General features: G+C 38.3%; 1 protein-coding gene across 6 annotated transcripts in view; it reads right to left on the reverse strand.

Moving 5' to 3' along the window:
* Positions 1 to 2,727: 2,727 nt before the first annotated feature.
* Positions 2,728 to 12,930, reverse strand: part of LPGAT1 (lysophosphatidylglycerol acyltransferase 1) — a 94,714-nt gene continuing 84,511 nt past the window's right edge. For 4 of the 6 annotated variants that reach the window (XM_023203812.2, XM_023203814.3, XM_023203816.3 and 1 more), the window contains 2 exons: positions 10,237 to 10,343; positions 4,244 to 9,303 (listed from right to left, as the gene is read on the reverse strand). In XM_023203812.2, the coding sequence (XP_023059580.1) occupies positions 9,152 to 9,303; positions 10,237 to 10,343 (259 nt within the window). In that variant the 3' untranslated portion in view covers positions 4,244 to 9,151. Of the gene's footprint in view, positions 3,075 to 4,243; positions 9,304 to 10,236; positions 10,344 to 12,930 lie in introns of those variants that run through there. The other 2 variants (XR_002729919.3, XM_023203813.3) reach the window with 2 other exon arrangements.

Consider the following 12,930-nt stretch of genomic DNA (forward strand, 5'->3'; position numbering starts at 1 on the left):
GGTGTCCTATGTGCTTCCTGTATACAATCTCACTTAATACTGAAAAGAAGTCTTGGCCGGGCACGGTGGCTCACGCCTGTAATCCCAGCACTTTGGGAGGCCAAGGTGGGTGGATCACAAGGTAAGGAGTTCAAGACCAGCCTGGCCAACATGGTGAAACTCCGTCTCTACTAAAAATACAAAAATTAGCCAGGCGTGGTGGTGCGCACCTGTAGTCCCAGCTACTTGGGAGGCTGAAGCAGGAGAATTGCTTGAACCAGGACCTGGGAGGCGGAGGTTGTGGTGAACCAAGATTGCGCAGCTGCACTCCAGCCTGGGTTATAGAGACTCCATCTCAAAAAAGAAAGAGAAAGGAAGAAAGGAAGAAAGGAGGGAGGGAGGGAGGAAGGAAGGAAAGAAAGAAAAGAAAGACAGAAAGGAAGAAAGAAAGAAGTCTTTGAGCGTTTCCCATTTAACACATAAAGAGAGTGAGGTTGAGAGGGTAAGAAATTCGGCCAAGGTCGAATTCAAGTCCCTGGTTCTGCTGCTCTTGGGCTCCTACTTGGACAAGCCCTTAAAACTTGATGGCGCCATGACAGAGGGATATTTTGGCACTAGTGGCAATTGTGGCCTAGAACTTATTACCCATTCTAGTTTCACACCTAGAATTCAGAAAAGAAAGGAACTATTATGAGATTGAAATCTGTATCCCCTTTGGTCTAACATAAAAATGTTCTTTTTATCTTCTACTATATAGGGCAAAATTTTTTAAATGCACTTCACTTCCACATCCAAAAAAATAAAAATAATTAATTTCAAGACTTTTTTCATGGTTAATTGTATCTCTGCAGCAGCTGAGAGGAACATTAATAAAAATTATCTTTTGGGGTTTTGGGGTTATTAAAATTGAGGATAAGGATGTTATGGAAGCTTTAGCTTCTAGATCCATCACCCTTTTAACAAGTATACTTGTTCCTTTAGATTTAACTCTTATTTATGAAATACATAAATCTGAACCAAAGCAATATGCCATTTTGGGGAAAATACATAAATGCAAATAAAAGAAAGCTGGTTCTAGTCCCCACAATTCTACTAAGTAGCCATTTGATGCTACCAGCAATGTACCAAAATTGTATCAGAATGAAATCTGCAACCCAAAACAAGGTGACTACTTGCTCTGAAATTCTAAGGGCCAATGAGTCATGCATCAATCGGTGCCAAAAATAATATAATGTCCAAACAAAACCTCTATTCTTTTAGCTAGGTATCCATTTGATTAATGTGACTTATATGTATGAGGGATGGATCAACAAATCTAATCCTCTTAAAGTATTTGGGAACTCAAAATATTTCTAACTAATGGAAATTATGGGCAAGCCTGCCAAAGGGCAAGAACTCTTTTAGACCCATCTAGTGTTCTTTATTCAAATAGCTTAGGATTTTTTTTTTTTTTTTTTTAACTGTGGTAGCTGATCTTCAAAGACAGCTCCCAATGAAACATGCCTCTCAGTATTCGATAGTATTCTATCCATTTATAGACCTTCCCACATTGAATCCGGACTGGCTCTGTGACATATTAACTAAAGGAATGTAGCACCAAAAGTGACTCTGTTCCAGTTTTGAACCTACGCCATAAGAAGTCTTGGTACCTTCTACTTCTGTGAGTTCTGAGCTGCCATTGCTGTCACTGTCCCACACTAAATATATCAGAATTCAATACAGCCACTGCAGGCCCAAATGCATCATTTCTGATGCCATCCTTTGTCCTTACTGAAACATGCATAAATCAGAGAAAGACAAAAAGCTTGATTGTAGGCTAAGATTCCTTGATTGAAAGAAGCTTCTGTGTCATCAATATTTTGAATTGTCCCTTTGTTTGTCACCCTGGAGGGGCATCCCTACTGGCTAAGGTATGCCTTTGCCTTTCCTCAGTAAAGTAGGCAGTTATCTGAAATGGGAGGTGGGATCTTTTACAGGTGAGTCCCCAGGGAAGGCACTCTTAGGTCAGAGTTCTCATGGAAGTTGATTTCTTCCTTGGAAATCTTTGTGTATCAAGGATGTGTGTACCTTGATTTTGTGGACAGCAGCCTCTGGTCTTCCTTTTGTCTTCTAACACTCCTGGCTTCCTCTTTCTAGCACTCCAAGTTCTTCTGATCTCTCCACTTCTAGGTACCTATTTGCGTTTCCCTCAAATGTCCATCAGCTGGTCCTGATACAGTGTCCACTGGTAAGAAACTGAAGGTAAGACCCCTTTCAGGGAGTTTTTCCATCAGAAATGAAACAAAGGAATAAAGATGCAACCACTGATATTTTAAGGGAAGTATCCTAGTGCCAGGTTTTTTCAATGACACCACACAGACAGCTGCTACAATCAAAGAATGGCTGAGTGTTCTCTGGCCTCGGGTAAGTAAACAGTGAGAACTTTACCATCTCCATCTCCAGTACTCCCACACCCAAAAGGCAAAAAGTATTCCAGAGTGGGGCACTAAAATCTTTCTAGGGAAAAATTCAGAAATGAGCTCTGTGATATGCTCCCTGCTCACCAGTAGAAAACATTGTTCCAGTTTCTTCCTTTGTACCTACTAGAGTGCTTTTCTGATTATGAAAGGGGCCCATCTGATTTCCAGCGGTTAGCCAACCCTCCTCCCACGTTCCATGTGTGTGCCTGTTTCTATGTGATCTGAACTGTTGAGACTTGGTTTATGTTACTCAAGCCTCTAAGAGTTAACAACAAGGTTACCCAGATCCTGAGAGGTAAAAATTTATTGATTTCTATCATATCAGCATGTTATGATATGGTCACGCCTGCTCATACAGCTGACTTCTTAGAGCCAAAAGAGAAATTTTTTCCTTTTAAAAATACAGTTGTTCAGCAGGAAAAAACATTTTAAAAACAAACATTTTCATATTAAGTGGAAATTAAAAACAATGGCTTCCCCTCCCCCCCGCCAACTCATGAGGAATAGGGCTGGTCAGCAATAGATCTCTGAGTGCCTCCAATCTGTTTTCAGGCCTCTGTCCCCAATCTGTTCCTTGTCTTCCACAGAAAGTAGTTCCAGGGGAAAAAGAAAGTAGAATCTCACCAAAACAGCAGCCTAAATACAGATAGAAAAATAAGAGGTAGACACAACTGTAACGATTTAACTCATTTGGTAGATTGTGCAAGATATTTTAATATTTAAAATTTTCAGTGGGATCAAATAAGGTCTACAAATACCTAAACAATTGATGTTTTAAATGCTAACATCTTAGAGATGCCTATACCACAGTTTACTTAGCTTTGAGAAATGAAAGTATAAAGCCGACTTTAGAAATATGCAAGCTTCCCATGTATTTCAGTAAACGTTTTCTTTCTATCACATTCTTCAAAATCAAAAGTTCGCTGTGTAGGACTGACATTAATGCTTTTCCTACCCTTTAAAGCCCTTGCCAGGGTCAGTGATAGGAATTTCCTGAGTTCAGCAAGTACATTAACTATGAGAAGTTTATTCAACACTAATAGTTAAGAAAAAAAGGATGGGGCAGTGGTGTGCTGGATACAGCCCCTACTGGCTCCCAAGAGCCAATGGTTACATTTTAGAATTTTGCCTGCAGTTGTTAAGCATTGGTTATTAAAATTGAATCATATAAATTTAGAACTAATGTTAAAGCTAAAAGTGGTTTCGGCTTAATAAGTCTAATACATACTATGGTAAGAAACAGTTTTAACAGTAGAGCACATATCAGATTGAATGACAATAAACTCATTGGGAAATGAGTTAAATTAGGACAGTCTGCCGTTTTTCAAATCATGGTTGAAATACAATCAATCATAGGTTGACTGTAGGAGTTCAGCAAAAAGCAATTAAGCATCCTTTTAAAAAAGCATTTTAGTTCTTTTCTGAGCAACTAAGTATACTGTGAGAATCAATTGGCTATATGGGATTTACAATAAAGTATTTATATCTTATTATTTGTTAATTGTGTTATATGTTCTTGCTATCAGCAAAATTTATAACAAACATATAATTTTTTCCCAGAAGAGTGGACTGCTAAACATTTACCAACACACCACTGGATTGGGAGAATGGGGAGAAAGGGGGAAATATTTTTAAACCAAAGAAGGAAGTCTGATGTTTTTTCATTTGGTTTTTCAGTTTGCTTGCAGCATCCAACTGCCACAGTGAGCTTTAAGTACCTGCCTGCAGATGTTAATGCCCAAATAGCTCTGGTAAAACACACATGCCCCCTCCCCACTACTAAGAATTAAAAGCACTTTACTTGAAAAAAAATCAACTTTATTTTTTCTAGGTTTAAAAAAAATAGAACCAGCTATTAGTTTTTGTTGAGAAAATGCTTCTTTTGGTGTTCACACCTAAACTTCTGAAAAGGTGATCTGGTTACTAAAATCACCCCAAATGCATTCATAAACCAGATCCACGTGTGACCAGCCCTTTACAAAAATTAAATACAGTTGCCACAGCCTTTACATTCATTCTTATCACACGTTACAACATGCAGATAACACAAAGAAAGGTCAACAAGCTGAAGTAAACATTACAGCATCAGGAAAATGAAAACCCATCTGTATAAAATAAATACAATTTTGTAATAATTGTAAAGAAAATGAAAGCACTTAATAAAAATAATGGCAGTTGAATGTATAACTGTCTCATCACCCAATCATAAAATAAGTTACTGTAAAATGCATAGACTCCTTACGTGTAAAGAATGTGTGCATCACAGTCATGTGTTCAACAGTTTTACACAATAAAAATAAAGCCATTCAAGATATGTGTGCATACTTTGCAACTAGAATACACTTAAAAAACGTTTGCTCTTTAAACTGTCTTAAAAAAATATTAAATGTAAAAACCCTCAGATGGAAATTTTGCAGAAAAACCCATATTTTATCTTCCATATGGCTAGTCACCCTTCCCCAACAGTTCAGCACCCTCAGCTTATTCCCAGGGTCCAGTTCCTAATTGTTGGGGAGTGGTGCAAAATGATTACAATAAAGCACCAACCAATGACTGCTCCAGAGAATACCCAGCCCTTCTGTGATCTGGAAATCTCTAACTTAGATGGTTTTGGTCCCAAACATATTAGTCTCTACCCTTCCTGCTGCCCACTCCTGCTTTTGACTTTGTTCTTCATGTTAACAGATATAAGGCTCATAGCACTGCAGAGCAAAAAAAACCTAACAAACCATTTTTATCCATCCTCTGTGGACCAGAGCTGCACACACTCATAATGGTAACTCTGGAGTGAAGTCCTGTGTAATGACTTCAAAAAACAAACAAACAAACAAACAAACAAAAAAAAACAATTAACTCTTCCTACTCAGTAGTGCAAATAAAACATTTTCTTTTCAAATATAAAAATAATCCAAGAAGACTATCCATGATTAAAGGCTACTCTGTATGATTAACCGGGTCCAACTAGTTCAGAAGAGTCTTTAGGGAAGTGATTGTCAAAAAACACTCAGACAAATCCACAAGAAGTGAGCAACATGAGCAAGGAATGAAGAGGCATTCTTAACATGAATCCAAGATAGCAATGCTAGAATAATGTTCCCAGGTTTACATTTGGTGATTTCAGATTTCATTTTCATAAAAAGGCTTGAGAACAATGCCAGTACTGTCAACTATTGACTATTCAGGGATGCTTTTCTAACCCATAGATTATTCAGGCTTCTGTATTTACTCTTCCTGATAGCTGTTTGTCTTTCCATATAATTTCACTACTCATTAACACAGTCATAAATATATAGGCAAAAAACCCCTAAGAAACAACTTAAACCATTTAATTAGTAAGCATTCCTAGAAAAAAAATAAGTCTGATGAGAATAAGAATTCAAGCTCCTAAATAAAAGTAATTTTTGATTTACCTATCATTTATTACCAGATTATCTATCCAGAAATTAATTAATCTAGTAATCCTTCCTTTACAGTGGAAAGTTAAGGATTGGCTGTAATATTAAAGACTAATATGACAGATCTGAACTCACAGCTATCTTCTTTTTTAATATACTTTTGGAATCCTCAATGAATTTGTTTGCTTACCCAACACATTATTTTCCATTCTGTAATTTTTCTTTACCTTCCGTTACTTATAGGTCTCTCTGCCATTTAAGTATAGTTCACCACCAATAATTGTTTCTGAAGTTAAGGGTGACCTGCTGGCTTGGTCACTTTTGTAGTGACTGGACCTGCCTGTGGTCATGCAGATCTCCATCATTGTAACTCATCAATACCAAGATTCCAGTAATGGATTCTCAACCTTGTCTGCCGTGGGAATCTAGGCAGTCTAGCCAAGACCAAGAAGAGCTGAGCTTCTACAAGCTACTGATATAAAACTGGCATAGTTTTATTTTCTTTCCTCTTGACAAAATATATACACTTTAAACGTCCTTTCATCTCCTTTCACAAAGTACAAATCAGGAATTTTTCTTCAGTTTTGTACAGTAGCATATTGCTGCTTCCCCAAATAAGAACACTGATTCTCTCTTTACCTTCTCTAGTGCAAGCAGAAGAACTCCAGTTACTGATAAGAAAGCAGTACAAATGCTTTCAAACATATTTTGCAAACAGAAGAGAGAGAACATGTTAAATAATCAAAGAGGGATAGGGCACATCAAATATACATCTATTTACAACTCACAGAAATATTTTCAAAAATTAACTCACGTATCTATTGGTATTTGCCATCCTGGAGACTGTGAAAATGATACTGCACTTGAAAAGTAAAGCATCTTATAGGATAGTTTAATGTGTACAGTATATTTAACAATATCATGTTCCTTTGGAGCACAGTGATGTCAAAAGTGGCCCTCAGCCACATTTATGTATGCATGTTCGCATTTATTTTTGGATAGGAGAACTGGTCACTCTACCCTGTGGCTTGCTGTAGCAATGAGGAAAGGGTCTGTCAGCTAGGACTATGCACGCTGTATTTGACAGTGAGCAACTTCTCCCCCAGATGGTTGACTAATCCCTCAAGTGAACAATTTCATTTCATCCAGTAATTTAGTGGTGCTTGCTGGGCCTCAAACAGAAGCATCATTAAGCTTCTATTGGGCTTTCTGTCATCATCTATACCTCTAAATTGAGATTGGTTTCACTTATTCACTGTCACTGTAGAACACATAACGAAATGCTTAGATTTCAAAAAAATTGCATTTTATAACAACCAGTCCCCAAACCAAACACATTAACACTGTCTTCTGCATTTTACCAGTGCTAGTATAATATTCAGTGAGGTATTTCAGTTAATGCATCATTCTCTTTCACATACGCACTGAGCTATCCTAAATATGAAGCTGCTCTGGGCTTTTATTTGGTGTCGCCTTACCTTTCCCACATAACTGGGGAAAACTCATATCTTCTCTGTTTTTTTGGTTTATTTTAAAATAGAAAACATTAACTTTTTTTGTTTTATAGCCTACTTCTCAAAATTGTTATTTGTGTGATTAGTGACAACGGGGGAATCTACAACGCTCATATCACAGTAAACTATCACTGACTTACTAGGATCTTAATAGTCTTACAATCCCAAACAAAAACACTCCTCATCTCACTGATGCAGTACCAGCACTTTTAGAGAAGGGTGTGGTTCTCTTATGAGGTAAATTGTACAAACATAGCAACATATTCCTAAAAAATGTTTTCTAGAAATAGAAACTTGACTTTACCCTCTTCAAAAAGCAACTTGAGGCTGGGCGCGGTGGCTCATGCCTCTAATCCCAGCATTTTGGTAGGCCGGGGCAGGTGGATCACCTGAGGTCAGGAGTTCGAGGCCAGCCTGGCCAACACGGTGAAACCCCGTCTCTACTAAAAGTTCAAAAATTAGCAGGGCACGATGGTGGGTGTCTGTAGTCCCAGCCACTTGGGAGGCTGAGGCAGGAGAATTGCTCGAACCCGGGAGGCAGAGACTGCAGTGAGCTGAGATCACGCCACTGCACTACAGCCTGGGCGACAGAGTAAGACTGTCTCAAAAAAAAAAAAAAAAAGAAAAGAAAAAGCAACTGGAAGAGATTGGGGGAGCTTTTTGTGCTGGTCTCTTTCCTATTTACACTCACCCTGACGGGGCAGCTCCTTGATGTGATGATTCAACAGACCACTGTCTGCACAGGTCCTCGGGGTGCCATAGGAGAACCTGTCACCATTATAAGCCACTAGGCTCTTATTTTTCTATAAACTAGCCTATTTCCCCTTAAACTGATCATTTAAATGTTCTATATTAATTTGTTTCAACCATCCCCAAATGCATTTAGTGCCAATGTCAAAATGGAAAAAATAAAGCCTCTGAGCTGCAACAGAGGCATCACGTCAGGGTGGTGTCCAAGGCAGGATGGTGCTGGAGAGCATCGGCAGGCAAATAAACACACAGAGACAAGACAGTTCTCGAGAATCTCACACACTACTATGCTCCCATTTGTTTTCAGGCTGTATTACTAATTCTTTGCTATATCTGCATCTCAAAAAAGTGCATTTTGTAAAATTATCAATTTATGATATGCCTCTGATACAAAATGAGAAATCAGATAAGGAAAAGCACGAGTGCATGTAAACACAGTGTTGGATCGAGCTAGCCTTTGTAAAGAAAACATCCAGTACCAGAAGGGGTCCAGTGGACACTGCTTTTCCCCCACGGAGAATGCCAACAATGTACCTCAGTAAGCTGTTGAAGACTGGAGTTTGTTACTGCAAATGACAGGGAAAGAGTTCTTCGTGAGGTGCCAATCAGCTCCCCTCAAGGTTACTGAGTTGGTGGAAATGTGGGCGTTCTAGAGTACTGCCCTAATACAGACTACAGGTAAGAGGGATGAATATAACTTTCTGAGTTTCAACTAAATTGTCAAGTGTAACTGGTGGCAACAGAATTTCTCTCAGATAGTCTTCTAGGATGATTTTATGATTTCCTCTTCTCCAAATGTGATGTTTGCTTAAATATGTGATAGAGTGTATCTTTTTAAAACATGTTCTTAAAATATATTAGCAGGTCATTATATTACTAATCCTCATTTTAGTAGAGTTTTAAAATATCCCAAAGGGGGATAAATATTAATCCATCCATTGAATTTCTTTTGCTTTTTTTTTAAATATATTCTGATTTGCACATGTAAAATAATGCACACTTTTGAAAGAAAGTCTCAACTCCTATGGTGACCTTGACAAGTCCACGTCAATTCCTAAAACAGGCAATGGTAAAAATACTGAATGATGTTGTACCACATATAGCCTGACAAAAATGCAAAAGACTGTATGAGAAATATCCACATGTTGCTGAGGGTCATCTCCCTGGAAACAGTTTCCTTATGGCCCTTGGAAGGTGGAAAAGCTCCTAAAAGACAAGATAGAAATATTAGCTTGTTTTACTCTGTGGTGGTAGGTCTCCTGGAATAAAAGTTGAATATTAGCTTAACTAGAGTTGTACATGTGTGTGTTAAAGCACCTTCAGTGACCTTCCAGGGCCCCAGAGGAGAGATTTTACTTGAAATACAATTTCCATACTACCTAGCCCCTTCTTGCCTCTGAGCCTTTGCTTTTTCTCTGCCTGTAATGCTCTCCTCCTCCACTTAGTGAATAGCTGGCTCATGTGCATCCTTTCCATATCAGAAAAAATACTCCCCCCCTTCCCCCCCTTCCCATCTCTGTTTATTTCCTTCCTGGAACTTTTCCCAATTGGTCATGATCCCGATTCTCTTTCTTTCTGCAGACGTATTTGCCACGTCTCCCACTGGAATATAATCTGCATGAGAACAGGCACTCTAGCTGCCTTGTCTCTGCTGGATCCCTAGAGATTCCCACAGTGGTCAGGACCCAGGATTATGTGAGATTGACATGAAATAATTTCTGAAATAGCATACTTTATGCTGATTCCTCTATTTACAAATTGTTTTTTGTCAAAAAAGTAGTTGTATAACACTGACATTATTTTCAAAAGGCATTATGCTTTATGAAATATATCTTAATAATAAAAGAAATACAAAGTAAACAGATGTCTTTAAATTCGTTTCTGGAAAGGAATGCTAGATCACTTCATAGAGCAATATTACCTAAGGTCATCATGATAACACTCTTCAGCATTTCAAATAGTCTTTGTCCTTACTGATAATCCCCAGGGTAAGCTGATTCATGAGGGGATTTGCTTCTCACAAGCAATTTACCGAGTGCATTTTCAAGTTTCAAGATCTAATATGCAAACAGCTTTCTTTAAAAGAGGCTTCCATTATTGTTGCTATAATTTAACAACTATTTAAAGGTTACTGTGTACCTGTTTCATAAAAATGTGATAAGAGGTCTTCTTTTTCAACAAACCGTTGATAGAGCCAAGTGGTAAGGTCATCAGTTTCCAGGGGTACATCTTTAATTGGAAAGACCCTTTTAAGGGTTAGAAGAAAAGAACAAAAACTACTTTAATTCAGAAGTCAAAATTATTCAGAACCACAACTTATGATGAAAAGCTGAATAAAATTGTGTTATCATCTTTTGCTTTAACAAGGGTTGGTTTCTTCAGCTTTTCAGGTATCTTGGTTATTAAAAATTGTTGATTATACAACAGAGTTCATTTATGCATTCATTCAAACATTCACTAGCCTACTGTGTTAGGTCCAGTGTTAGATGCTGAAAACATACTATTAAATTACCTTGTATCTATGAATAACTACAGAGAATAACTATGTCTTCCCATGTTTGTGGCTTTAAGTAGAAATGGTATTTAGAACAGATGAACTTTTAAAATGCAGTTAAATCAGGATGTTCAGTCATTTAGTTAAATGTCAGGCAATGTTCTTTTGGTGGGAAAGTCTGAGAAGCACAGAGACTCTGCCCAAATTGGTAATATTAGTAGTATCAGAGATACTGCTTTCATGAATAGGGCTAACTTTTACTGGTTGGGAGTGGCTACTGGAACACTATTCTCAAGATCTGAGACCATGTCCTGACTCATCAGGAAACACTATTGTGATTCGTGATACCCATGGACTGAGAGGGGACAGGCAGCATGAGGACTATGTATTTGCTGACCTTGAAAAATAGTTTTATTTTTTGTTTTCCAATTTAGTAGGGGATTTTATTTTGTCCCCTTTATCAAAGGTATAAAGGCACACAGTTTAAAGTCAGCAAAAAACATATTTGTATGAAAAATGGGAGTCCTGTCCCTCTTCCCTTCATTTCTGCCCTCCCTAGAATTGATTATCACCTCTTTTAGCTGATTATCTTGGTATTTACCACCATGCTTCTTCTGTTTTAGGCCTTCTCTACTGACTTCCCACTATGGAAGATGAGGATGAAGTTCTTTCCTCTTCCTATTCCCATAACATATGCACATTCTTCCCATCTTCCCAATACAGTTGTAGAGTAATTTCAGTTAGCTCCATATTAGGCATTTATATTAATATGATCATGTAAATATATTCATTGCTAAGCCACAGAGTAAATCATGGCTACTTTTCCTTTCTTTACCAATTTTTTATTTTCCCTGGATTGAGCAATTATGTATCACTTTTCATTTTGCTTAATTTTCCATGTACATGCAACAAATTCAACCACAAGCTCTCAGGCAATTGTCTATAATCAATGCTCTAAATCAGGTCTATAAGTTTTTTTTTAAAGGGCCAAACAGAAAATATTCTACGCTTTGCAGGAATGAAAATAAATAAAACTTAACAGCTATTGGAACCCCTAAAACACTTTAAATCTTGAGAGAGATGTGACCTTGATCTGAGTCACGTAGCATGTAGTTGCAACTTCTGCTTCTTTTTTTTCTTTTTTTTTGAGACGGAGTCTCGGTCCGTCGCTGGGGCTGGAGTGCAGTGACCGGATATCAGCTCACTGCAAGCTCCGCCTCCCGGGTTCCCGCCATTCTCCTGCCTCAGCCTCCCGAGTAGCTGGGACTACAGGCGCCCGCCACCTCGCCCGGCTAGATTTTTTTTTGTATTTTTTAGTAGAGACGGGGTTTCACCGTGTTAGCCAGGATGGTCTCGATCTCCTGACCTCGTGATCTGCCCGTCTCGGCCTCCCAAAGTGCTGGGATTACAGGCTTGAGCCACCGCGCCCGGCTACTTCTGCTTCTTATAGATTAATTCTCCTCCTCATCGTTCTTGTTCTGTAAATGACTAGTAGACACCAAAGATCAGACTTCCTGCCCTTCTAATCTCTGACCTTTGTTATAGATTAACCACCTCCTTTATTGTCCTGTACCTAACTCAGACCAGATGGTACAAAAGACCTCATGATGGTGACACCTTCGGTGTGGAATGCTAAATATACCTTTCCGGAAAGAAAAAGACCACCTTGCCCAATCAGATCACTGTAACTATGCATTAAACCTTATGTAGAAAGGTGTTGAAATTTTGTTAAGCTTCCCTAAACCTTGTCTATATAAACAACCCCAAACTTCTACACTTTGGAATACTGACTTCCAATTTTTGGAATCTATGCTTCCTGGGTGGCTGTCCTCAAGCTTTGTGCTCTAATAATCTCTACATTTGGCATATTTCCTGAATCTTATTTAAAGTTGACACAAGCTACACTATCTCTGTCACAACTACTCAATTCTGTCTTTGTAGTATGAAAGTAGCCAGAGACAATGTATAAACAATACACAGTAACTGTGTTCAAATAAAATTTTATTTAAAAAACAGGCAGTGGGCAGGCAGACCTGTGGTCTAAATCCTTCTCCTAAGCAATCCCCTTGCATCAGACATCCTTTCAATTTCACCTTCCTAAAGAAATTTCACCCAGATGCTGCCTGTAGTCTCACATTAGGAGGTCCCTTCACCATTGTCCTGGTGAGTCCCTGCACTCCTAAATCGAACAGAATGTTAACTATACCTCATGTCTTTCTCTTTCACTGATTACTTTTGATAAGGACATCCTTTAGCAGTTTCTTGAGAAAGCACTTGAAATCTTGGATGTCTGTCAATGTCTTTTTTCTGTTCTCAAACTTGGTTGATAGTTTGGTTAG

This window comes from Piliocolobus tephrosceles, chromosome 1 (genome assembly GCF_002776525.5).
Source record: "Piliocolobus tephrosceles isolate RC106 chromosome 1, ASM277652v3, whole genome shotgun sequence".
Lineage (NCBI taxonomy): Eukaryota > Metazoa > Chordata > Mammalia > Primates > Cercopithecidae > Piliocolobus > Piliocolobus tephrosceles.